The 23,647-nt window shown below is 43.4% G+C and overlaps 1 protein-coding gene across 3 annotated transcripts; it reads left to right on the forward strand.

Annotated features, from left to right (window-relative positions):
* The first annotated feature begins 1,386 nt into the window (after nt 1-1,386).
* On the forward strand, nt 1,387-22,923 carry TBC1D9B (TBC1 domain family member 9B). 3 transcript variants are annotated; one of them, XM_027682588.1, is made up of 22 exons: nt 1,387-1,533; nt 3,693-3,803; nt 6,255-6,373; nt 7,359-7,587; nt 8,241-8,499; nt 9,135-9,342; nt 9,475-9,687; nt 9,837-9,998; nt 10,612-10,762; nt 11,167-11,381; nt 12,121-12,238; nt 12,955-13,240; nt 13,793-13,922; nt 15,109-15,207; nt 15,867-15,935; nt 16,714-16,957; nt 17,249-17,314; nt 17,479-17,550; nt 17,965-18,015; nt 19,085-19,132; nt 19,578-19,684; nt 20,459-22,923. In XM_027682588.1, the coding sequence occupies exons 1-22, from the start codon at nt 1,416-1,418 to the stop codon at nt 21,149-21,151; spliced, it is 3,768 nt and encodes a 1,255-aa protein (XP_027538389.1). In that variant the 5' UTR covers nt 1,387-1,415; the 3' UTR covers nt 21,152-22,923. The 3 variants fall into 3 exon arrangements, with proteins under 3 accessions (XP_027538389.1, XP_027538391.1, XP_027538392.1); XM_027682590.1 differs by having other exon boundaries at nt 17,983-18,015; XM_027682591.1 differs by lacking the exon at nt 17,965-18,015 and having other exon boundaries at nt 1,388-1,533.
* The last annotated feature ends 724 nt before the right edge of the window (nt 22,924-23,647 follow it).

Consider the following 23,647-nt stretch of genomic DNA (forward strand, 5'->3'; position numbering starts at 1 on the left):
CTAAAAAAACCACAGCATTCCCGCCTCCCTGGGAGCTGGGCAGTAAGCACAGAGATGGCAGATGTCAACGTTTTCTGCTGTTGTAACACTTTCAGAGTTTGCCGGGAGGCTCTCTAATGGTTTTGAGACAAGAATAGTGGTTCACTACATTACTGGGAAGCTGCTCTGCAGCCAAGAGATGGGAAGGAACTGCAACTCCCCCTCTGCTGTTTGCTGCAAAGATTGTCCTTGGACTTGGTCACAAGCTTTGTGTGGGCTCCAGACCTGCAAAGCAAGGACCAAAATGAACTGGGTGCCAGGTGGGGGATGCTGGGACCCCCCCACCCTGGTGGGGCACAGGCTGGCTCGCGAGGCTGAGATGCTGGAGGTACCTGTGGTTCACAGCAAAAAGGGTAAATGAGTTCCTGCCTCCTCAGAGGGCAGGTGGAAGCATCACCAGCCTGGGCAGGAGAGTTGAACATGTCCCCAGTGTGTGGATCCAGGGACCTATTGAAAACTGTGAAGTCTGGTGCCCTCAACATAAGGACATGGAACTTAGAGGAGGCCACGAAGTTAGTAAGATGACTTATGCACCTCCCCACAAAGACAGGCTGAGAAAGTTGGGGCTGTTCAGCCTGGAGAAGAGAAAGTTGTGTGGAGACCTCAGAATAACCTTCCAGTATCCAGGGAAGTCAGAGGGACTCTTCATCAGGAACTGATAGGATAATGAGTAATGGGTGCAAATTGAAATAAGGAAAATTTAGGTTAGATATTAGGAAGAAATTCTTTATTGTGAGGGTGGTGAGGCGCTGGCACAGGTTGCCCAGGGAGGTTGTGGATGCCCCAACCCTGGCAGCGTCCAAGGCCGGTTCGGATCAGGACTCGCACAACCTGGTCTAGTGGGAGGTGTCCCTGCCCATGGCAGGGGAGGACTGGGACTAGATGATCTTTAAGGTCCCTTCCAACCCTTAACATTCAACCATTCTATGACTGCAGGGGTGGGGGCAGCAGCTTGGAGGAGGCTGTAGCGTGTAGAGTGGGAGGCACATTTAAATAACCTGCCTTAACTAGTGGCAGCTTCAGTGGGGCCCGCAGGAAGATTTTTCATTTGCGTGATGATGTTCTGCTGCATAAGCACCTTATCCTCAGCCAATTCAAGCCTCCCTGGCAGAAGCATTTTCAGCGCAGAGGAAGGGACCGACAGCCCGAGGGCGGCACGGGGAGGTGGCACTGAGGGCTCTCCGGAGACGGGGCTCGAACCCGCGACCCTCCGAGGCGGCGGTGAGGGGGCCGGGCCGCCAGGGGGCGCGGTGCCGGCGGGCGCCGTGCGGGCCCCGTGACCCGGCCCGGCCGCTCCCCCCGCGCCGCCGCCGCTGCCGCTCCCGCCCCGGCCGGGCCGGCCCCGCTCGGCTCCGGGCGCCCCGCTCTGCCCCGCGATGTGGCTGGGGCCCGAGGAGGTGCTGCTGGCCGGCGCGCTGTGGGTCACCGAGCGCGCCAACCCCTTCTTCCTGCTCCAGCGCCGGCGGGGACACGGCAAAGGGGGCGGCCTCACGGGTGAGGCGCGGCGGGGACGCTGCGGGCCGGCCCGGGCTCCGGGAGCGCGGGGAGGGCGCTGGGGGGGCCCGGCGGGGCTGGGCCGGGGGTGTCAGCGCTCAGGTGCTGCTGCCGGGGAGCGCAAATAACTAACGGGGTGCTTCCCTTGTGGAAAATGGCTTCTCAGCCCTTCTCGCGTTGCCTTGAATTATTGAGGTAGTTTATTTTGTGTGTGTGTTGTGTGTGCTTTTTCAAGATTCGGAGGACGGCAGTAAGGCGTGGTTTGTGATCAATAGCGGTGTGGAAGCTGTGCTGTGCATGGGCCGGGGGTGAAGCTGGGTGGGTGCAGCCCCGTGGGAAGTGCCCCGTGTGTGTCGGGGGGACAGCCCGTGTTTGTGACAGATGTTAAAATAACGTGGATGCCACCAAGGCGCAATATTAGCAGCAACAAAAGATCCCCTCAGCTTTAAAACACCCCGTTTGTGTGCAAAATGCTTGCACAGTTATATGAATAACAAAAGTGTGCGTTTTACACTCTTGAATTACAGCCAGTGCCTTATATTAGCCCAGTTAACCAAACATACAAACTAAGAAATGAGACAGCTGATAAACATTCTCAGCATATTTTATCTTTTCATAGTGTTCAAAATTATTTTTAACTGCTCTGTTTGATGTAACATAACTTATCTGTGCAGTGTTGCGTGTAGGCCTATACTTCTATTTTACAATTTACCAGGTTTTTACAAGGAGAAATGATGTCCAATGCTATTCTGGAGACATCTAAACTGATGTTTAAATGAATGGTTGAAGCTTTGAGCCAGTTTACTTCTTGAGCTGGTTTAGCTCAGTGAGAGAGTCTCTCCAGAGCTCCAGTGGGTTAAAAGCCATGTGTGCTCCATGAGGAACTGTACAGTGACATCTCCGAGTTAGAGTGGGATATTCAGCCAAGCTGGGAAGGTGTTTAAGTTGCTGTCAGACTCAAGTTCTTAAATGTTTTGTTACCAGTCTGTGTGTCAATGTTTGACTGGTCACTACAGCCACAGGAAGGATTCAGAATGAATGACCTTTTAATCCATATCCTGCCTAAAACTGTACACAAGAAAGCCGGAGCCCAAGCTGGAATCCTGCTGTGCTGGATATATATGTGTTTGTTTTAGGGATTGCCAGATGAGCTTCCTGTGGATGGTGTTTCTCTTGACATGCAATCAGTGGTATATTCCCAATCTATTAATTACATCACAGATAGCTAAAGGAGATAAGGGGAAGAAGTGGCATGTTTCATGATAAGGAATGAGATATGGGTGAGTACAGTTTGCTCAGGCTGAGCCAAACCATGGGAGCTGGGAATTGAGACTGGGCCTCCCAGATGCTGAGCCATGAGGCCAACCATCCTCCCTCTCCAAGTTGTGATGTTAGAAAACTTTTAATCATGAGGGTGTTGCAAAAATAATTTGCATTACAGATGCTTGTAGTACATTATCTAGAATAACAAAGGAAAGCATCATCTTACATATTTTATTTATCTGGTAAATAGACTTAATTGAAATAAATGTATTTGCTTTAGAAAGTCTGGGGACTTGTCAGCATTTACTCTGGAAGAGCCTCCTTTTTTATTGAACATTATATAAAAATAATTTAACTTCTGTATTACCAAATTTTGAGTCACTGACATCTTTGTTTAATCAAAGTACTTCCAGAAACATCCCTGAAATCTGTGAGCACCAGTTTTTCTAGATCTACTTGATTCTGTTTTGAATGAGTTATCTTACCTACTGTTGGCATAGGTGGTGCTGAAAGGTACAGCATTAAAAACTCTTACATCTTTTAGTTTGGTAGGCTCAAAAATCACTATTCTTAACAGAAACCCCACAGAGGAAAATACATTTCACTTTCATTAGAAAACTCTGCTAGGAAGGCAGAGAATTATAATGAGGTTTAGGAGGCGTTTAATTGCCATCTAAACTTTTTCCATTACCAGGGGGACGGGCTGCAGTTGGTTTATAGGTGTTTTACCTGCAGTGACAGGATGTGTGTCTTCATTTTCTCAACCAAGCTCTTCCATCACAGCTGCAGACTGTGAGCATCAGCGTTTTTCTGTAGTGATGATACTATATTTTTACTTAACCCAGTTCTTCATTTTGGTATTGGATTGCTTTAATTTCTTTCTCTTTGCATCCTAGGTCTCCTTGTAGGAACACTAGACGTGGTTTTGGATTCCAGTGCCAGAGTTGCCCCGTACCGTATCCTGCACCAGACTCAGGACTCTCAAGTGTACTGGGCAGTGGCCTGTGGTATGTGCTGATGTGACTTGTTGGGGACTGGATTTGGGTTATTCCATTGCCCTTTTGGTTCAGATGATCAGTTATGCCACGTAAGAATATCCTATGACTGCTCAGGAAACTTTCTAGAGTTTCTGATGGGGTAGTGGAAAATGCCGGAAATTACAGAACTTCTCAGTGTTGTTTAAACAGTTGTTGAGGAACTGAAGGCTCTGCATCTGCAGATGTTAGGAATTTTCTTTCTTCCAAGAGGTACCTGTTTGCAATGTCATAGTGAGATTGTTCAGAGGATAAAGCCAAGATTGCTGTGGGATGGTGAATGTTGTGCCAAACTTGCTTACCAGGAGCATGGCACAAGATGGGAACATGTAACGTTGTTCAAGATGCCAGGGACTCTTTGGGGAATTTCTTTACTGTCTTAATCCATTTTTTTTCTGTATTTCTGGCCTGTTAAATATCTTAGAATAATATTTTTTTTAGCACCAAGGATACTTGGCCTCTTTTACTTGAGAAATGCAACTGCTGTATTGGAATATAATGGTGCAACCACCTGATATCTGGTGGTGAACTTTGATTAAGGTTTTAGGTCCTGCTGCTTGCTAAAGAGAAAATATCTTCAGACGTGTTTGTTAGACCAACTTTGTTTATAATAAGAATCTTCACTTCTCACTTTGTGGTTGAGGCGTAAAATCCGATCATGAAGGAATCATTTGCTAAGCCCACAGATGTTCCTGTTCCCACCTTTTACCAAGGCAACCAACACAATATTGTCCCTTGCAGAACCACTTCAGTTTTGCGGATGAGGTGTTTAGAAGTTGCTGTGTTCCACAGAAATTCAGTTTCCCTTTTGAGGAGGGTGGAGGCAGGGAATAAGAAAGACAGAAAACAAAATGGCAGGTCAGAAACTGCATAGAAAAAAGCAGAATATTTAGTGGCCTCATGCAGTGCAGATTTGTAATTTATAGTATCTCAGTGAGTGCGTTATTTTTGTACAATTTCAGGAGTGTTTTAGTTGATACCCTCTATATCTCAGTTCCTTTTAAACAGTGCAGCCTGGGAAAGTGAGGTGGGCTGGATAACACCCAAATGGAGTTGGATAAATTATTCTACTGCAATAAATATGTTGTCTTCAGCCAAAGTATTTTTTAATCATATCTGGTTCTCATTTTGCTGTGGAAGTAAGAGTACTGGCATTCACTTAAGGTTATAAATGTATATGGCTCTCTAGTTGAAAAGTGCAAATATTTTGTTTGCAATTTATTGTGTGTACATGCTAGTGGGCAGCAATATGGTCACACGTGCAGTTTCAGGCTTTCAGCACTGTGTTCTTATAGCCATCTTTGTAGGAATTGCAGACTTTTACTCCTTCATGCATGTCATTCTAATGTTGTTCTTATAAAGATGTCAGTTATTGAGGCCAGCCTTATTTTAGCAATTTCTCTGCTGTCACTTGGTGGGAGATGCAGCTCATGAAACAAAACAGGATGCAGACTGCATTCCCCTGCTGTTGTTGCTGAACCTGTGGGTTTTTTCCACAAAGGATTCTACTGTTGTTAATTCTGTGCCCTTAAAATAAACCATTTTGTATTACTCAAAATAATATATGCTCTAGAAACGTTGTCAGATGCTGGGATAGATGTCAAGTAAACTTATACATAGAGGCAGCAGAACAAACATTTGTTGTCTAATCCATTGGGCTGTACACACAAACCCAAATTCATAGCCCTCTGCAGGGAGGTTCTATGCCAACAATATCGTGATAGCTGTCAATAGAGGGGAAGAAACCTTTTAATAAACACAAATCTTTGAAATTATTAACAGCAACCAACTAAGGCAACTTTCTCTAGGAAAGTTCTTTAATTTTGTTACAGATTGAAGCTTATCCTTTGTGAAATGTTGTGGACTGTATGGTTAAAGACAGCTAACTATTTGATATAAAGTTTGCTGAGAAGTTGTTTGTATTTTTTTTAAGAAAGCAGAGAACTTTCTGACATAAATATTTTGGTTGCTCTTTGGTTTGGAATTGTATGCTCCCTGCTGATCATTGCCCCTGGGAAATGGAAGCTCTTTGTAGGTGTAAAAAGTTCAGTTGTTCTCAAATTTCAAGGTTCTTCTGATAGTTCATTATTTTTGTTCCAGAATACCAGGAATAAAAGAGTATTTCTTGACTGGAACATAAGAATGCTTTTTGTCTGGGGAAAAAAGCCGTGTTTGGTGTGCACTGGCAAATAGGATGATCTGTTGGTCGTGTGCTCATTATCCTTGGTGGCAGTGGAGACATTTTATTAGAAACATAATGTTGGTGTACATAAAATATCCCTGACATGTACACAGTTGGTGTGTTTGATTTATCCTGATCACTGTTCAGTAATTATTAGTTTCCTGCTGTGAACTTGGAGGAAAAAAGACCTTGTTCTGATTTTTTTTCCTTGCTCTTCTCATCATCTTTCTCCCCTTAACTAGGCTCATCTCGTAAAGAGATCACAAAGCATTGGGAGTGGCTGGAGAATAACTTACTGCAGACTCTGTCCATCTTTGACAATGAAGAAGACATCACCACCTTTGTCAAGGGCAAGATACATGTAAGTGACGTTTCCCTGAAGGACTTAGGGATCCTGAGAAAGAATGGGGAGATGGTTTTGAGGATTTTTTTATCCTTTTTTATCCTTTTCAGTCATACATAGGTATGAAATTGTCATGGAACACATTGCCAGCATCAGGTCACAGTCAGAACTGGACAAATGTGTTTGGGGGAGAAAGGTGGGAGCAGTAGATCTCAAGGAACAGCCTGTTAGTGATGCTCCTACTAATTACAATCTTTAAAATCTTGCTGATTATACCTTTGAATGCAGGGAGAATGTTTAACAAGGGTTCACCTAGCAACAAATGCAGGAGAGAGAATTCTGGTTTGCAAGCAAAGTACTTGCCCTGCCACACTGGTCTGAAAGGCATCTGGGTAAAGGAACTGCACCCCAACTTCCACTGTCTTTCGAGTCAGACAGGTGACTGCTTGTTGTGCAGTTAACACACTTCAGATTCCCAGCCCACAAATCCTCCAGTGTACAAGCTTATAAATACAGTTCTTTATTGAAGAGCAGAAATTTGAGTCATTTTCAGCTCTTCTGTCAGATTCTTTGTATTTTCTGTGCGTGAGAGAGATTGTGATCATTTGTTTTTCCTTCTGGCCAGTCAGGATCTGACAGATTGCAGAGTTCTGCCCTTCCTGGCAGATGATCTTCTTCCCGTTGAAGAAGCACGTATGCAAGGGAAAAGAGACTTCAGTTCTCCTGCAGGGTGTTCCAGGTGTTCCCAGGCCAGCCATGAGGAGCTCAGTCAAACGTTAAACATCAGTGCTTGTGGCATGTGCTCAGGGGTAGATCCAGATCCCAGACTCCCACATGATCTCACTGCCCTTTCTGCACGTCTTTGCTGTTTCTCTGACGTGACAGGACTGAAACTGCTGTGCCGTGTTACTTCTTTGCTGCTGTGACCCTTTGCTGTACATTATGTCTGTCAGCAGCCAGGTTCCCTTCCATTTCTTCCCTCTCTCCTCCCATGTCCTTTCAGGGCATTATTGCTGAAGAGAACAAGAATGAGCAGCCCCAGAGTGAAGAGGATCCAGGTAAATTCAAAGAGGCCGAACTGAAGATGCGGAAGCAGTTTGGGATGCCCGAGGTGGAGAAGTTGGTCAATTACTATTCCTGCAGCTATTGGAAGGGACGTGTACCCAGGCAGGGTTGGCTGTACCTCACTGTCAATCACCTCTGTTTCTACTCTTTCCTACTGGGCAAAGAGGGTGAGTTATGAGCCTGCAAGTTGTTTTTCTGTCATTTCCCGTGATCTTTTTGATGCAGTTGATGTTTTGTGTGAACTTCTTTTTAGGCTGACAGCTTTTTTCCCTTTTAGGAATCCTTGAGCTCTGGCCCAGCCCATAGATTGCTCTCACAGGCACTTACTTCAGTACTGTTTATACTGAATGCTTGAGTCATTTTTCAAAACATTTCTCAAGTTGTGCTGAAGTTTTACTCAAATTGGATTACTTTTTACAAGTTTTACTCAGACTGGGTTTGAGAACCAAGGAGTATTTTTACCTTGGTGAGTTTTATCTGGTACAACTGCCAGGACCCCATATTTACAAAGCATGAGCTCCTGAGTCCAGAGCTGATTGGCTGGAAAGAATTAATGAAAACTTGAGTAATTGTAGTTGAAAGCATTTACTGGATGGGAGATAGTCCTTTTGGAACTGCATTCATTTCTAGTCTAGTTAATCCCAAAGATTATTTCCAAGTATTTTTGGAGAACCCAGCAAAAGTATGAAGAAAAGAATTGTGTAAGAGGGGGGGAAATGTTGCTACACTGAGAACTTGGTAGCTGCTTGACCTTCATTTCTGATTGATTGCTGTTTTGCCTCAAATTGTAATAACAGTATTTTTTAATTTTTTTTCCCAGTTACACTGGTGATCCAGTGGGTGGATGTAACCCAGCTAGAAAAAAATGCTACACTGCTGTTCCCTGAGTGCATTAAAGTAAACACAAGGGACAGTGAACTCTATTTTTCCATGTTCCTCAACATCAACGAGACATTCAAGCTGATGGAGCAGTTGGCCAACATTGCCATGCGGCAGCTGCTGGATAACGAGAGCTTCCTACAGGACAAGTCTCTCCCAAAGCCCAGGAAGCCTCTTAAGAACATCTCTGCATTAAAAAGGTATATGTTTCCAGCAGTGAGAAAAGAAGATAGATAATAGAGGATTGTAATAATAAGTCTGCATTACTTTGTAGCTCCCAGGTGCCACTGGGGTTTTCTCACTCTAGGGGCTGCATCACTTATTTCAGCCATTAGCCCTCTGCCTTCTGTGTTTTGTTCCCATCCCAAATTGGAGCTGATTTCACACACACCCTCGTGACTTTCTCATGGATGACAAGGCACTGTTAGAAGGATTTTTCAACTAGAAACTGCCAAAAATCCTATGTAAAAAAAGTGAAAGAAGAAAATTACACTAGCCCCTTTGTCTGAAGTTGAAGGTTTATAAAAAGTAACATAGATTTGTATTGTAAAAAATCCTCCCACTGGGGGCTGTTCTCTGTAGTGTAGCAGAGAAGTTTTGCATTTAAGTTTTGCAGATGCACTTGCATGTTTTATCTTGCATTGCAGGACATACCTTGTCAGTGAGGCATGTCTGAAAAAACAGTCAGATAAGGGGTGGCATCTCAATTAGAGAAGGGAATCTAAGAATACACACTGCAGTCTGAAGGTTGTGATTGGAACTTAGCATTAATGTTTGAGTGGGTTTTTCAAGTAAGGAAAAAAACCTGAGGGTACTACCCTTTACTTTTCCCCAGAGACCTGGATGCTCGAGCCAAAAATGAGTGCTACCGTGCCACTTTCCGCTTGCCCAAGGATGAATGCCTGGATGGACATACAGACTGTACCTTGTGGACACCATTCAACAAGACACATATTCCTGGCCAGATGTTTGTTTCCAACAATTACATCTGTTTTGCCAGCAGGGCAGAGGAGGCCTGTCATCTCATCATTCCTCTCAGGGAGGTGGGGATTTCTTAGCTATATATTAAGATTGCAGGCCTTTCTTGTCTTTTTTGTGCTTCTGTCTTTTGTGCTGTGCTTTTTAGATAATGGAGAACGTGCTAGATCCAAATGGTCCTTGTCTTTGTGTTCTAGGTGACAATAGTTGAGAAAGCAGATAGTTCCAGCGTCTTGCCCAGCCCTCTGTCCATCAGCACTAAAAGTAAAATGACCTTCTTCTTTGCCAATCTGAAAGACCGAGATTTCTTGGTGCAGAGAATCTCTGACTTCCTGCAGAGAACACCATCCAAGAAACCATGTGGCACCGACAGGGAGTGGAAGTGGAATTTGGCTGATGCCAGTTGCGAGGTACTGAGGAAATAGCTGGGAGGAACTTTTCAGAGCAATGCTCCTTGCAGTGTGTTAGCAGCGCTTGTTACCAGCCAGTGCTGTCTCTGTTGGCCATCAGCAGAGGAGGAGGCAGCCTGAGCTCAGACACTTTCTGTTCTGTTGTTCAGGAGGTTCCAGAGCTGCCTTCCAGCAGCCCACTGGCCATCAGCCCCATGTCTGCTCTCGGCCATCGACCCGTCAACTTCTGTGCTGGGGAAGTGCCAACAGCCTCGCAGGGACTGCTCAAACTCTTCAGAAGGAACTCTGAGGAGCTCTCTGGACCGAAAGGGGTAATTAATATTTTAATGTAAAACAATTAACTTTAAAAAGTTTGCAATAGGTTGCAGATTTCCTTGTCTTCTCTAAGAGTGGAAATGCATTTTATCCCTGGTCAGTCCTGCAGTATCACTGCTGTGTCTGTCACAGGGATAGTGCTGCATAGATGGAACCTAACCCTCAGCTTACTTTGTCAGTACTGACACACCTGAGATAGTTGACTAGAGGCTGAGAAATTAGTATTACCAGTGTTATAGGATGTGAATTCGTGGCTGTGAAGAACTGCTTTTCTTCGGATCAAGAGAGCAGAGAACTGATATCTCTGCTTGTTAGTTAATCATCATAGTCCATGGTTCTGCTTGCATTTATGTGGAGATTTGCAAGGTGTAGTGCCATTGCACAGCCCATGTTAGTGTTGTAAAGACTTGACTTTAAGCAAGGTCAGAAATGATTCAGAACAGGGGAGATTAGCATATACACCCTTCAGCAAAAAAAAAAAGAGAAGATTTAAATGTCACAATGCATTTCTCATGGGAAGTGCAGGTCTGAGTATGTGCAGAAATCACCTGTCCTACAAACATAAAAATGCATTAATCTCCTAAAATAGCCATATTTGTTCCTATGAAGGCAAAGGAGAAGATGAAGGAAGAGTCTTGGAACATTCATTTCTTTGAATATGGGCGAGGGATGTGTATGTACCGCACTGCCAAGACGAGGGAGCTGGTGCAAAAAGGAATCCCAGAGAATCTTCGTGGAGAGCTGTGGCTCCTTTTCTCAGGTAGGATGTTCTGCTGGATATTTTGACAGCTAGCAAGAGTAAGCTTTCTGCTCATCTCAAGGGAAAAAGTATGAATCTTAGTTCATTTCAGAAGAAATTAATGACAGATTGACTCCACCTGAATGATACTTCATGGTGGGTTTTTTGCCAAAAATGCAGTGATCACAGTCATGAGATAACTTTCTTTATGAGCCTAGTAGCTGCGTGGCCTCCTTTGTCTGTGTTTCAGCGTTGGGACCTAAACTCTAACAGAGTGATTTAATAATGAGTTTGTTCCCATACTTTCACATCTGTTTGTAGTTGATGAGTTCATGCGGTGCTTCTTGGCTCCCTCATCTCTGAAGCTGTGGGCATAAAATCCGTATTCCAAAGCTCCAGAGGTAAAGTGATATTTGCCATTTCAGGGGCTTGGAACGAGATGGTGACTCATCCTGGTTACTATGCAGATCTTGTGGAAAAGTCAATGGGAAAATACAATCTTGCTACAGAGGAAATTGAGCGAGATCTGCACCGCTCTATGCCAGAACATCCTGCCTTCCAAAATGAGTTGGGAATTGCTGCCCTCCGGAGAGTCTTAACAGCTTATGCATTCAGAAATCCAACAATTGGGTACTGTCAGGTAAGAAAGAAGTCTTAAACGTGTTAGTCTGACACAGTGACCGTGGCTGACTTGGTCATTTTCTGGAGTTTTTTGTTCAATTTCAAGCTTTTCCTTCATGCTGTCCGTGTGGTGGTGGGACAGTAGGAAAGAAGTCCTTATGCTGCAACATCTCTTAAATACCTTTTGAATACAACATTTAAATAGACTTTTCATATGGTTGTTAGATGTAATGTCAGAGTCTTTACTAGTTTTCCTGCCAGAGCTTTCCACAGTTCAGCAAAAACATCTTCTGGTTTCATTAAAAAGAGCAATTAAATAAAATAAGCGATGTTACACGTGGGCAGTATATTGAAAATGAAGCCAGTTGCTGGTTTATGAAACAACTCAGTGGAAATTCAGGTTCATTTTGTGTATTGCTGCGGTATTAGAGGTTCTCATTATGTTCTGTTATGACCAAATTGTTACCAAGCTTTTTGTGAAAACTCTGAAAATTATTCTTAGTCACATTGTTTTCTGAAAGTGCTTGACTAAAGGTCACCATATTATTTGCTGCCTCTCAAAAAGAGGAACTGAAAACAGGAAGGTACATTGGTTTAAGGGCATCCATTGACTCAGAGCTGGAAAGGGATGTGACTCTTAGTGACAGCTTGCTGTATTCATGGTTTTAAAGTTTAGCTGGTCTGTAATGGCAGAGGTTTCATGAAGACCTTCTTGTTTTTCTCCTGTACCTGTGCTATTTGGCTGTGCTGGCTCACAGGCCATGAACATTGTTACGTCGGTGCTGTTGCTCTACTGCAACGAGGAGGAGGCTTTCTGGCTCCTGGTGGCTTTGTGCGAGCGGATGTTGCCAGATTACTACAACACAAGAGTAGTGGGTGAGTCTTTGTCAAATTCATGCTGGAGCCTGGATTTTCAGCTGCAGTTGCACCAGCATCTCCCAGGAGCATTTTGTTGTTCAGACTTAATTAAATGTGAAGCATTTTAAAGATGAGGAAGCACAACCCTGTTCCATTTGAAGTCACAGGTGTGTGATGGAGACACGGGAAGAGACACTACAGGCTACCAAGGTAGTAGTACTACCTTGTAGTAACAAGGAAGATGAAGTAACTAAAAATTGGTAGCAGGAGGGACCATTTGTAGTAAGGAGGCTTATCTAGAAGAAATTTATTGAGTTTTGGTCTTACCCATATGAATAATGTATTAAATTTTTGAAACAGGCTCCTGGGAAAGGTTAGCGAAAGCACTGTTTCATAGGCTTTTGAAGTGGGTCTGTATAAAAGAGTATAGTTTAGTGTAAATACCACAATATCAGTAATCCTCCACCTCTCCATTCAGAGAAAATGCGTCAGTCAGTGAGAGGTTCTGTGTCTGCATGCTCTGCAATGTAGGAATAGTCTTTATCTAAATATGTTGTTTTTATTGCGAATGGGAAAGAAAATTAAATGAATGTCTTAATTTTAGTTCTGATTCTCAGAGACTTATATGAAACTAAGTGAACTCACACTGTTTTGTTTAGTAACTGGTTAGCTTGGGTATAGTACCATGAGACCACCAGTTTGAGTTCTACTGTTGTTTCTTTTGTCCGTTTCAGGTGCATTGGTGGACCAAGGGATCTTTGAAGAACTTACACGAGAGTATCTTCCACAGCTGTCAGAAAAGATGCAGGACCTGGGAGTGATTTCCACCATATCCCTTTCCTGGTTTCTCACTCTCTTCCTCAGTGTCATGCCCTTCGAGAGTGCCGTGGTCATTGTCGACTGCTTTTTCTATGAGGGAATCAAGTTTATCCTGCAGGTGTCACTGGCCATACTCGATGCCAACATGGAGAAGTTGTTAAAGTGCTGTGATGAAGGTGAAGCCATGACTATTTTGGGCAGGTACCATTCATTGTTCTTATTTATAACTGAATAGTGACAGTGCCCTTTTAGTCATCCTCTCTTTCTACCTGATTCCATTACACAGCAGGTCACAGATAACACTCTAAGATGAAACTTGAACTCCAGAGAGGTTTGCTGTTGCTTTCTACAACAGCTGAAATTAATTCTTAGCTCAACTATGGAGCAATCCCATATTTCTGGAATTGTTTGCTTTGCAGCATAATACCTCCCTGTATTTCAGTTTGAATTTGAACTCTCAAAGGTTGTTTATTCAAAATTCACATAATAATTCTGCTCTACTATTAGGAACAGACCCTGTCAGGAATTGCCTTCTAGAAAAATAAAGCTTTATCAAGAGATATCTCCCAAGTCTCATAAATGTAAGATTTTCTTGTTTGAAATGGGAATCTTTTCTATGTGCAGCAAGATACGCAGCTTACGACTAGAAGCCCACTTTCAAAAGAGTAGATACTCCAAAAATAAAGTGAAAATCAACTTTACTTCAGACACTAATCTCAAGAGTCTTGCATCTGTTCTCTTTTTTCCCCACAGATACTTGGACAATGTAGTTAACAGACAGAGTGTCTCTCCCCCTATTCCCCACTTGCACGCCTTACTGACGAGTGGAGATGACCCACCACTGGAAATCGACATCTTTGAACTCATCAAAACCTCCTACGAGGTCAGGTTCTGGCTTAGTTTTTGCCCAAGAGATTTTTCTCTCCTAACATCCCATTTTATACTTTGTGCAGCCAGAATTTGAACAGTGTTCATAGCTTGAGGTGCTTAAGGATTTGCAGGCTGAAGCCATTATTCCAGCTGCTTGGTGTGAGTAGAATCTGACACTGTTGACTATTGTGGATTACAAAGAGTCTCACCAACACCAGTGGGGACTAAAATGAAGACTGCAAATAAGTAAAGAATTACAGACTAGAGCTTTCTTTCTGCTTTACCTAAGAAGTCTCCATTCTTACTTGTATTTGAGGATTGCCAGTGCTAGGGAGTTAAGGAGGGAAATTCAGGGTAAAAATTGTGAGGTAAACTGCAGAAACATTGGAAGCATTTCAGTCCACATGCATGGGAATCCTCAGCTGTGACCTATGTTGTAGTAATAGGAAGGTGATCCCAGAATGGTGCCGCTGCTGTTGAAATACCTCTGCAGTGGTAGAGGTGGACCTCATTATTCATACTGAGAACAAACTCATAAGAAATCTGATTCTGAATGATGGAAAAAAGACCGGAAGAGAACTGGTGTTAGACATTCTCTGCTATGCTTTGTAAAGTGTGGGATCATTTCCCTTTTTATCTCCTGTTTTTCATCCCGTCCCCTTCCAGCTGTTTACAGTCAGGCAGCTGTCATTGTACTGCGTGTTTTGTTTGCTTCTTCAAGTCTGCCATCTCTGTTTGTTCCTGGTTTCTTTTTATCATGGAGTATTACCAAATTCATATTACATGTCTGACCCAGTCATTAGAAAAACCTCTTGACTTTGGTGTTTCCAGCTGAATCCCATAGGGGTCCTAGAGGGAAAAAAACAGGGCTGGAATGAATGACAACCTGTCTGTTCTCTTGTCTCTACCACAGTACAGGACTTGTATTTCTGTCAGTCCTGACAGGTCCTTTTTCAGCTGTTCTGTAGAAACCTCTGATGTTGGATTTCTCATGAATTCTGAATTACTTTTCTTGCAGGACAGGGGGGAATAGGGAATAGAGCTCAAGTTTTTTCTCATCTTGCTGCTGGTAAAAAGCTTCTAGTGGGTTGAGATCATCTCTGAGGGGATAGTACACTTGCTAAAGAACATATAACTGAAGATGGATTGTTTTTTCTTTAGAAGATGAAGTTGACCTGGTCTGCTTCCTTTTCTTGTAGAAATTTAGCAACCTGAAGGCAGATGACATTGAACAAATGCGTTTTAAACAAAGGCTGAAGGTGATCCAGTCTCTGGAGGATACAGCCAAGAAGAGTGTGGTATGTGACTCCCAAATTGAATGAGCTACCAAATGGCACAGTCATGGAATGTGTTTTTGCTGTGAGCATCAAGAAACTTTGCACTGTAGCTGTGACATGGAGGGAGATAACAAACACTTGTAGGCCTTGTCGTAGTGTCCATTGCCTAGTGCTGTCTGTTTTACTGCTTGCCTGGAATCTTTGAGAGAAGGCTTGCTAGCAGATAATTATTTTACTGCCATTTAGAGAGCATGCAAGTGCATTCCAGAACTTTACAGAAGGGTCCATGGCCAAAGGGGAGTGTCCGTATCTGTTGCCATTATCTCCCATGTCCTGGTGTTTATTTCACTGTTGTTTTTCAATGCATGTGAGTCAAACCTCTGAAGATAAAAACAGGAGGAAGGGGCAACACAGTCTGCTCAGTCAGGTCTGCACAAAGAGGAAATAAGCACAGTAATATTTTTTCTAACTACTTGAAACATCAGCAGTTTCTTCGTGACTGCAGACTGTCTTCCTGACCTGTGTCCAGGGATATTAGAATGGTTATGTTTTCCTTCCCATCCTGTGTCATATTTCCTTGCACTTGGTTTCTTCTATGTTATACAGATTTTTCAGTGAGTTGTATTTAATTTTTCTACCTTCAAAATAAATTGTTTGCTCTATTTTATCCCTGACTACAGGTCCGAGCTGTGTCTGGTGACATTGGTTTCTCTATTGAAGAACTGGAAGAGCTGTATGTAGTGTTCAAGGTAAGAAACAAGAGTGAGGAAGAATGTTCTGACACAGAGAATACAAATAGCAAAATAAGTTGAAAGGGAAGCAATGACTTTGCTTCAATTCTTAATGTTACCTATCAGAACAAATGTGATATTCTGTTACACGTGGTGCCAGTAGGACTGGCCCTATCTGACTGATTATTTTTAATTTTTTTCCCCCAAAGATGGCCAAAACACATTCACAGTATTTGAATGATAGTTATTCTGAAAGAGACTGTGGAGTCAATGGGAAGGAGTGTCACATAACACTTAGAACAGGGAGCTAGGATTGACTGTACCTCAGTTTTTATTCTCAGGTTTTCCATTTACTTGTTCTGTAATTGTGACAAGATTACTTAAGGGCTTTGCCTCTATTTTTCAGGGCATATATTTTTAAAAGAGTGATATTACCCAACAGCATTTATCAAAGTCACTGCAAACTCAGTTGCACTGTATTACAGACTCAGAAAGAGGCTTAGTTCTAAAACCTGCATGTTTCCTTTGCAATAAAGCCTGAGCATCATTTTGTTAAAACCTGAAATCGTGTTTTGTATTTTTCCCTTTAAATTGTTCTTTGTGTTTTCCCGAAATCCCCATCTCTTCCTTCATTTTGAACTATTTTGTAGTGAAGTAACACCAGGAATAATGGGGGAGATAAAGCGTGCCCTGCAATGTCTCTTCTTTGCTCACTCAGTGCTATTCTTGAGCTGTAACAAAGTCTCCACTCCTGTGGTGCAGTGTAATCCCACCTGTTGATCCTTTCCCCCCAAAGGCCAAGTACCTGATGAGCTGTTACTGGGGGAACAACCGCGCTGCTGCTGCCGCCCGCCGGGATCAGAGCCTGCCGTACCTGGAGCAGTATCGCATAGACATGGAGCAGTTCAGAGACCTGTTCATCAGCCTCACCCCCTGGGCCTGCGGGGCACACACACCTGTCCTGGCAGGGCGGATGTTCCGCCTTCTGGATGAGAACAGGGATTCTCTCATCAACTTCAAGGAGTTCGTGACAGGAATGAGTAAGTGGTGTTTTTGGAGAAGAGGGGATATTGCAAAAAATGTTTCTATCCTTCTTCAAGAAGAGAACTAAAAGGAGAGAATGGTGTGTATGCTGTCATGAGGGGAGGGTGACAGGAAGCCTCAAGCTAAACAAGATACACCTTTTTGGAGTGGATTTGCTTCTGCACAGGACTTTGAGCAGTCAGCGTTTCCTTGTTGCATGGGAACTTATTCTGGTTTGAACCTGTGAGTAGAGGGTGATTCTTTATCCTAAGTGCTATTTTTCTTGACCTTTTTTTTTTTCTTTGCAGGTGGGATGTACCATGGTGACCTCACTGAAAAACTCAAAGTACTCTACAAACTGCACCTGCCTCCTGGTGAGTGATTAGTTCCATATATTGCTGTATCTTGCTGCTACTGAACATGGTCTGTTCTGACATGCAGTTGAAATGGGATGCCTCATGAGTTTCACTAATGAAGTGGGTGATACTGCTGTTCAGTTAGGTTAGAGACCTTAACATTTGCTTCTCTGTGAATACAGCTCTGAATCCAGAGGAAACAGAATCTGCTTTGGAAGCCACAAGTTATTTCACAGAGGATGTGACAGCAGAAGGTAATACAACACTGCTACCTTTACCTCTCAGTTTAGGCAGGAGTTGCAGCAGAGATCCATGTGCTGTGGACAGTGATTCTGTGCAAGGCATGGTGTCATGCTGGCAGTGTGTTAAGATTGCCAGTGTGTTTGAGCTCGCTGTCTTCGTTGCATGGTGGGGAAGAAGTTTGGAGATAAAACTCCTCAGTGCCCATTTCGTGCAGGATACAGCATGCTCTGAGGCACAGTCATAAACTGCTGAGGAGGAGCAGTGTGCTTTCACCAGCCCCTGTCTCCCACCATGATTTAGGTTTTTCATGCAAGTCTCATTGTCTCTCTTGTTTTTGTTTCCTTCTCTGTGTCTGTCTATGTCTGGCCTTTTCTTCTGTTTTATCTGGGATATTGTCCCCTCAGCCCCTTTTTCTGCTGCTCAAGTATCTCCTTTTGTCTCAGAGCTGGATATCTGCCTGCATTGTGAGTCTCAAGGTCAGTCCATGGGTTATGTGCATGCATTGAGCATGACTATGGTGCTGATACCACCTGCCAGCACCATTATGCTGATGTAAATACTCTGAAATTGTTGCTGCTGCTCCTCTCTTGTGACACTCTCACAATTAATAAAGTGTTATAAGTAATTAAATATCTTTCAGGATATTCCACTTATTCAGTTTCAACCCTGGTCAAAATGGGTTTTGTCTGACTTCTTTTAATGGAATTTATCTCACCCTAGAAACTGGTGGTTGAAAATATGCTCAGAATAAACGGATGAGGTGCTAGGCTTGCTGGCCTGTGTAGCTGATCCCTGGGCCTACTCCACAGTCTTCTGTTTTAAAGGAACAAGGATGCATGCCATTGAATTGAAAAACTGTTAGTAGAGTAGTTTACTGCATTTCTTAAAATACAATTTTAGAGATTGTCAAGTAGGAGGTCAAAGTATGTCAGTCATGCTAAATGTTTACCAAAATACAATGATGCTTAAAAAAATACGTAAGTACAAGAGGTATTTGTGCAGTTTGGTGCTAGGTGGCTAAATTAACAGTCAGAGTTGGAACCAAGATTTCCTATTTACTCTAGTGACAGTGTAGGGAACCAGGAGAGAAGTTTGTGAAATTAGACTGCAAATTGCTCCTCAATGTCAGTTCAGTCAGCGAATAGTGGTGAGTGTAGGTATTAGTCACACACATGCTCAGTAGTGGTTTGGGGTTTTTCCGTTTATTATCTTGCTTGGGATGACTGAACTTCCTTGTCTTTAGGCCATCACATTGCTTAGCTGCCTTTCATATCTGTGTTTAACCCTTTCTTTTAAGAGCTCTGCCCTCTACCTCAGCTCTTCAACCCACTTTTTTTGAGTGTGGTTCTTTATCCAGCTCATCCCATCAGCCTCTTGCTTCCATCCTGTTCTGTTCACTCCTCTAAACATGATGTGGGAGTGTGTGATCTAACTTCTATTAAAAATATTCTTGTATAATTTTATATTGAGTTGTCAAGTTCTTTGTGTGTTGTATTGCTGAAAATCAGTTATTAATCGTTATTTTATAATTCTGTAATTTTTTAGAAACCCAAGAAGATAAAGGAAGGAGAAATGAGAATGGTCCAGAAAAAGGTAATTTCATCATCCATTAGACCACACTCTAGTCTGTCTCTCTCATGTTATGAACTGTTCATTGTCCCATGCTGATCAAGGAGACATTTCAGTGTCCCCTGTGGACAGAGGTGAAGTGGGAGGTGAGCTGGGAAATAAATCTCTTATTCCTTACTGCTCCAACTCTTGTACATACCAAGATCACAGTGTTTGTAAATCATGTTGGGTAAGTTGTCAACTCATAGAGTTCATTTATGAGAAGTCGAGCTGATGCAGCACTGTTAAAATTTTTGCTCTACTGAGCTGGATCAGATAAACCAGCAGAAAACAACACAGCTTTCCTGGTGTATGCTTTCCTGGACTGTCAATAAAACCTGCCTCCAGCCTGACTTTTGCTAGCACAGCATTCCCTTTTTAAGTCTGAAACCATTAACCACCTCACTAGTGGCTTGTTCTTGCCTTGCAGAGGAGAAAGGTACCAGTCCACAGGACTATAGATACTACCTAAGAATGTGGGCCAAGGAAAAAGAGTCCAAGAAAGAAACCATTAAAGACCTCCCCAAAATGAGCCAGGTAAGAAGTGCATGTGAAGGTTTCCAGTTTAGTGGGGAATTCAGCAGGATGTGCAGCCATTGTGCCAGCGTGCTCAGTCCTTACCTGTAGCTTGCCCTGCTGTTCTGGTCTGGTGAACTTTAGAACCTCTAATTCCACACGTTTCTGTTAAATTCCACAGTGGGTATGGGCAAACTGCTTTGTTTTAGCCAATCAAATGTATTGGATTCCTCCCAGACCAATTTTTCCTGTAAGAACTGCAGTCTGTGTTTTCCCTCCAGAGCAGGGTGTCTCAGATATGCCATCGGTCATAGAAACTTGTTTGACTCTTTTGGTTTTGCGTTGCCTCAAGTTACAGCTGCTTGGTGGAGAGTGAAGAATGTGGTTACAGAAAAGAGAGTCAGATGACTGGTGTGGTCTTTTCTGTCTCTAATTTCCTTGATGGGTGCTACTTAAACCAGTTTGTAAATGCTTAAGCAGCTGACCACAGAAGAGTAGCAGAATAGAAGTAAAACTTCAGATTTTCTCAGCTGTGAAGATGTGACTACTCTGTTCATTTGCCAGCAAAAAACCCATCCCTGTTAAATTGCCAGCTGTGTCTCAATGTACCCACTACAGGAGAGAGAGGGGAGTTTGCCTGTGTCAGACTGTTCTGAGTCAGTACAGTCAGTTGCCACTTACTTGGTGGGAAGGCAAATAAACAATGAGTCATTCGAGATGGTGCCTGTTGCTTCATCAGCCACTGAAAACTTTTTTTAGCCTGAAGTATGATTTTTTGGTCTTTGTCTTTTAAAGGAACAGTTCATAGAGTTATGCAAGACCCTCTACAACATGTTCAGCGAGGACCCCGTGGAGCAGGAGCTGTACCACGCCATCGCCACTGTGGCCAGTCTCCTCCTGCGAATCGGGGAGGTTGGCAAAAAGTTCTCCAACAGGCCCACGAGGAAGTCTGAGGATTGCAAAGCAAACAATACCCAGGATCCTGTGAGTGAAGAGGAGTCACCAACATCTGAACAGAGTCAGAATTCGGCAGTGGAGCAGCAACCCCAAGCTGACCATGAGGAGAAAGCCAGCATTGATGCTCAGCCTGAAAAAACACAGCAGGAAAACCAAACTCTAGGAGATGTGTCGGGGGAAGGACAAGGCTCTCCTTTACAGCTGCTATCAGATGATGAAACCAAAGATGATATGTCCATGTCCTCCTACTCCATGGTCAGCACAGGCTCCTTGCAGTGTGAAGACATTGCGGACGACACGGTCCTGGTGGGCTGTGAGGGCAGCAGTGCAGCTGCCAGGTATGGCAGCACCATTGACACTGACTGGTCCATCTCCTTCGAGCAGATCTTGGCCTCCATGCTGACAGAAACAGCCCTGGTAAACTACTTTGAGAAGAAGGTCAACATTCTCCAGAAGATCAAGGATCAGAAGAAGGTAGAGAGGCAGTTCAGTTCATCCAGTGACTATGAACTTTCCTCTGTGTCAGGGTGAACTCAGGAAAGCAGGAGTTGTCTTTTGGAGATAAAACAGGAAGATAAAGTGGCAGATGGCAGGATGGTTTGGTATTTTCTGTTTGGGGATTTTTTTGTTTAATCAGAGACCAGTAACTACACAATTACAATAGATTCCAATTCATAAGGGGCTTCTGACAGTGACTGTTTTGTGTAGGTGCTTCTTTGGCTACTCTGGCTGACAGAATTAGATTTACATTCTCGAGAGCCATTAGAACCTAATAGCCCCTGACATATAGAATTACCACCATAAATTATGCATGTCTGCCTTTTGCTGTCTTTTATTTTAATGAAGTTTTATTTCAGACAGTAACTGCTCCTTGCCTGCCCTTGTTTGCTGTAGGTTCTTGGGTAACTTGCACAGCAGATGCAGCCTGGCTTGAAACCATGCTCACCTCTGGCTGCCAGTCCGAGAGCTAATGCAGTGTAGTCGAGTGCTATAGGACCCTGACCTATAAATAATCTTGTAAGTTCTTCTTGTAAGCTGTTCTGTGACTCAGCAGCTATAAAGCAAATGTACCCACTGCTCCCAGCACCCTCAGATCTAAACAGAGACATTGCTCAGACCTTCAGGTTTCTTTCAGATGTGGTTTGGCATTTTCATAGTGTACAACCACTTACTTTCTCCTTCAGCATTCAGGAGTTTTCAGACAAACCTGGTTTTCTAGCATTTGCTTTTCTAATCATCTGAAAGCCATTGGTTTTAGTTTGTCTGGGAAGCCACAAGCTCCTTGACTTCAGTGCAGAAGTAATACTGAGTCAATCAGTGGACCCATGATGGTTATGATGAGGGAATGAGTTCCTAAATTAGAAGTCAGTGAATCAGCCTCAGTGTTCCAGGGCAGTGGCACACTGGTCTGCTGGGCTTTCCCTATCGGTACATTCACTGTTTATTGCTGATTCTCCACTTTTACTGGCTAGTGATGGGTCCAGTTTTTAGATGGACCCCTAAGAATAGTCTAATCAGTCAGCCCTCACAAATGCTTGGGGCAGGAAGGTGTGCAGGAGTGTTGTGCCACACACTGCTGCTCGGTGTGTCCTTTCTGAAGTCTAGCAATGGACATGCTCTTAGAAACTCCTGCACATCCAAGGGCATTTATACCCAAAGAGAAAGAATTCAGAGCAGCGTGGCCCTCTGCCATCAGCCCGCTATGGGAAACCCCCACACTAGATCTCCTTCCAGTTAGAGTCAGAATAACTGGGAGACTGAGGGAGTGCTCTTTTAAATCAATTAAAACCAGAGGAAACTAGAAGTTGCCCTTCTGGTAGCAGGGCATGTGCTCTGAGGAAGCAGAATTAATGGTGTTACTACAGATAAACTCATCTCAGCACGCAGGCAGTGACCCTGCAGGGCCAGGGGGAGAGGTGCTGCTGCTCAGCCAGGGCAGACCCCGCACTGAAGGCAAGGTTTGATCCAGCTTTTGGCTGGCATTTGGAATAAAAGGGTAGGAAGGACACATACAATGTAAGGGTAGGAAGGACACGTACGTGGATGTTCCCGTTTAACACTACTCGGTGTGCTACTCAGTGTTAATTCATCCTCGTGACATTCTCAGTGTGTATTCACAGCTGGTACATATTTCTTATTTCTCTGCCTCCTCTGTCCTGTATCACTGGAGAGCAGCCATTAGTAAACTGCTTTTACTAATTATTCAGTAATTTATTGTAATTTTTTTAAAGTACAAATAATACATGTGATTTTACACTGTCTGTCTTATCTGTCATGTATTCAATAAATGAACCAGAATCCTACAGGCTATTAGGCTGCCTTTTATTTCTCTGAGCTCATGAAATATTGCTGGTTCTTTGTTCAGGGTGGTTATTGAAAAGAGCAGACTTGGTGGAACTGCAGTCCTTTCTTTTCTTTCTCTCTTTCTTTCCTCCTTCTTTCTTTTCCTTCTTTTTTCCCCTCTTTCCTTCCTTCTTTCCTTCTTTCCTTCTTTCCTCTTCCTTTCTTTTCCTTCTTTCTTTCCTTCTTTCCTTTTTTCTTTTCTTCCTCCTTTCCTCTTCCTTTCTTTTCCTTCTTTCTTTCCTTCTTTCCTCTTCCTTTCTTTTCCTTCTTTTCTTCCTTCTTTCCTTTTTGCTTAATTTCTTTCTTTCTTCTTATTCATTTTTGGTTTCACATTTTTTTCCCCTCCTTATTCTTTATTTTCTTCATTTTTTTTTCTTTCTTTCCTCACTTCCTCTTTTCTTCCCTCCCTTTCTTTTTCCTCCTCTTTCTTTTCCCCCTTTCTTTCCTCTCCTTTCTTTCCCCCCTCTTCTTTTCCCTCCTTTTTATCATTATTCCGAACACTTTTTATATAACACAGGCTGACACAGTTTCAGGTAGGTGCAACCCTGGTGACTGTGTCGCTTCAAACACGACGCGTTCTCCCTCCTGGGAGAACTTTACTTGTATTAACTCACAGCCAGCCTGCCCTCTGACTTATATTAAGCCCTGCGCGGCGCTGCGGGGAGTCTTATTGCGTGGGGGCGG

The sequence above is a fragment of the Neopelma chrysocephalum genome, unplaced genomic scaffold, assembly GCF_003984885.1.
Source record: "Neopelma chrysocephalum unplaced genomic scaffold, ASM398488v2 Primary Assembly neopelma1_63, whole genome shotgun sequence".
Lineage (NCBI taxonomy): Eukaryota > Metazoa > Chordata > Aves > Passeriformes > Pipridae > Neopelma > Neopelma chrysocephalum.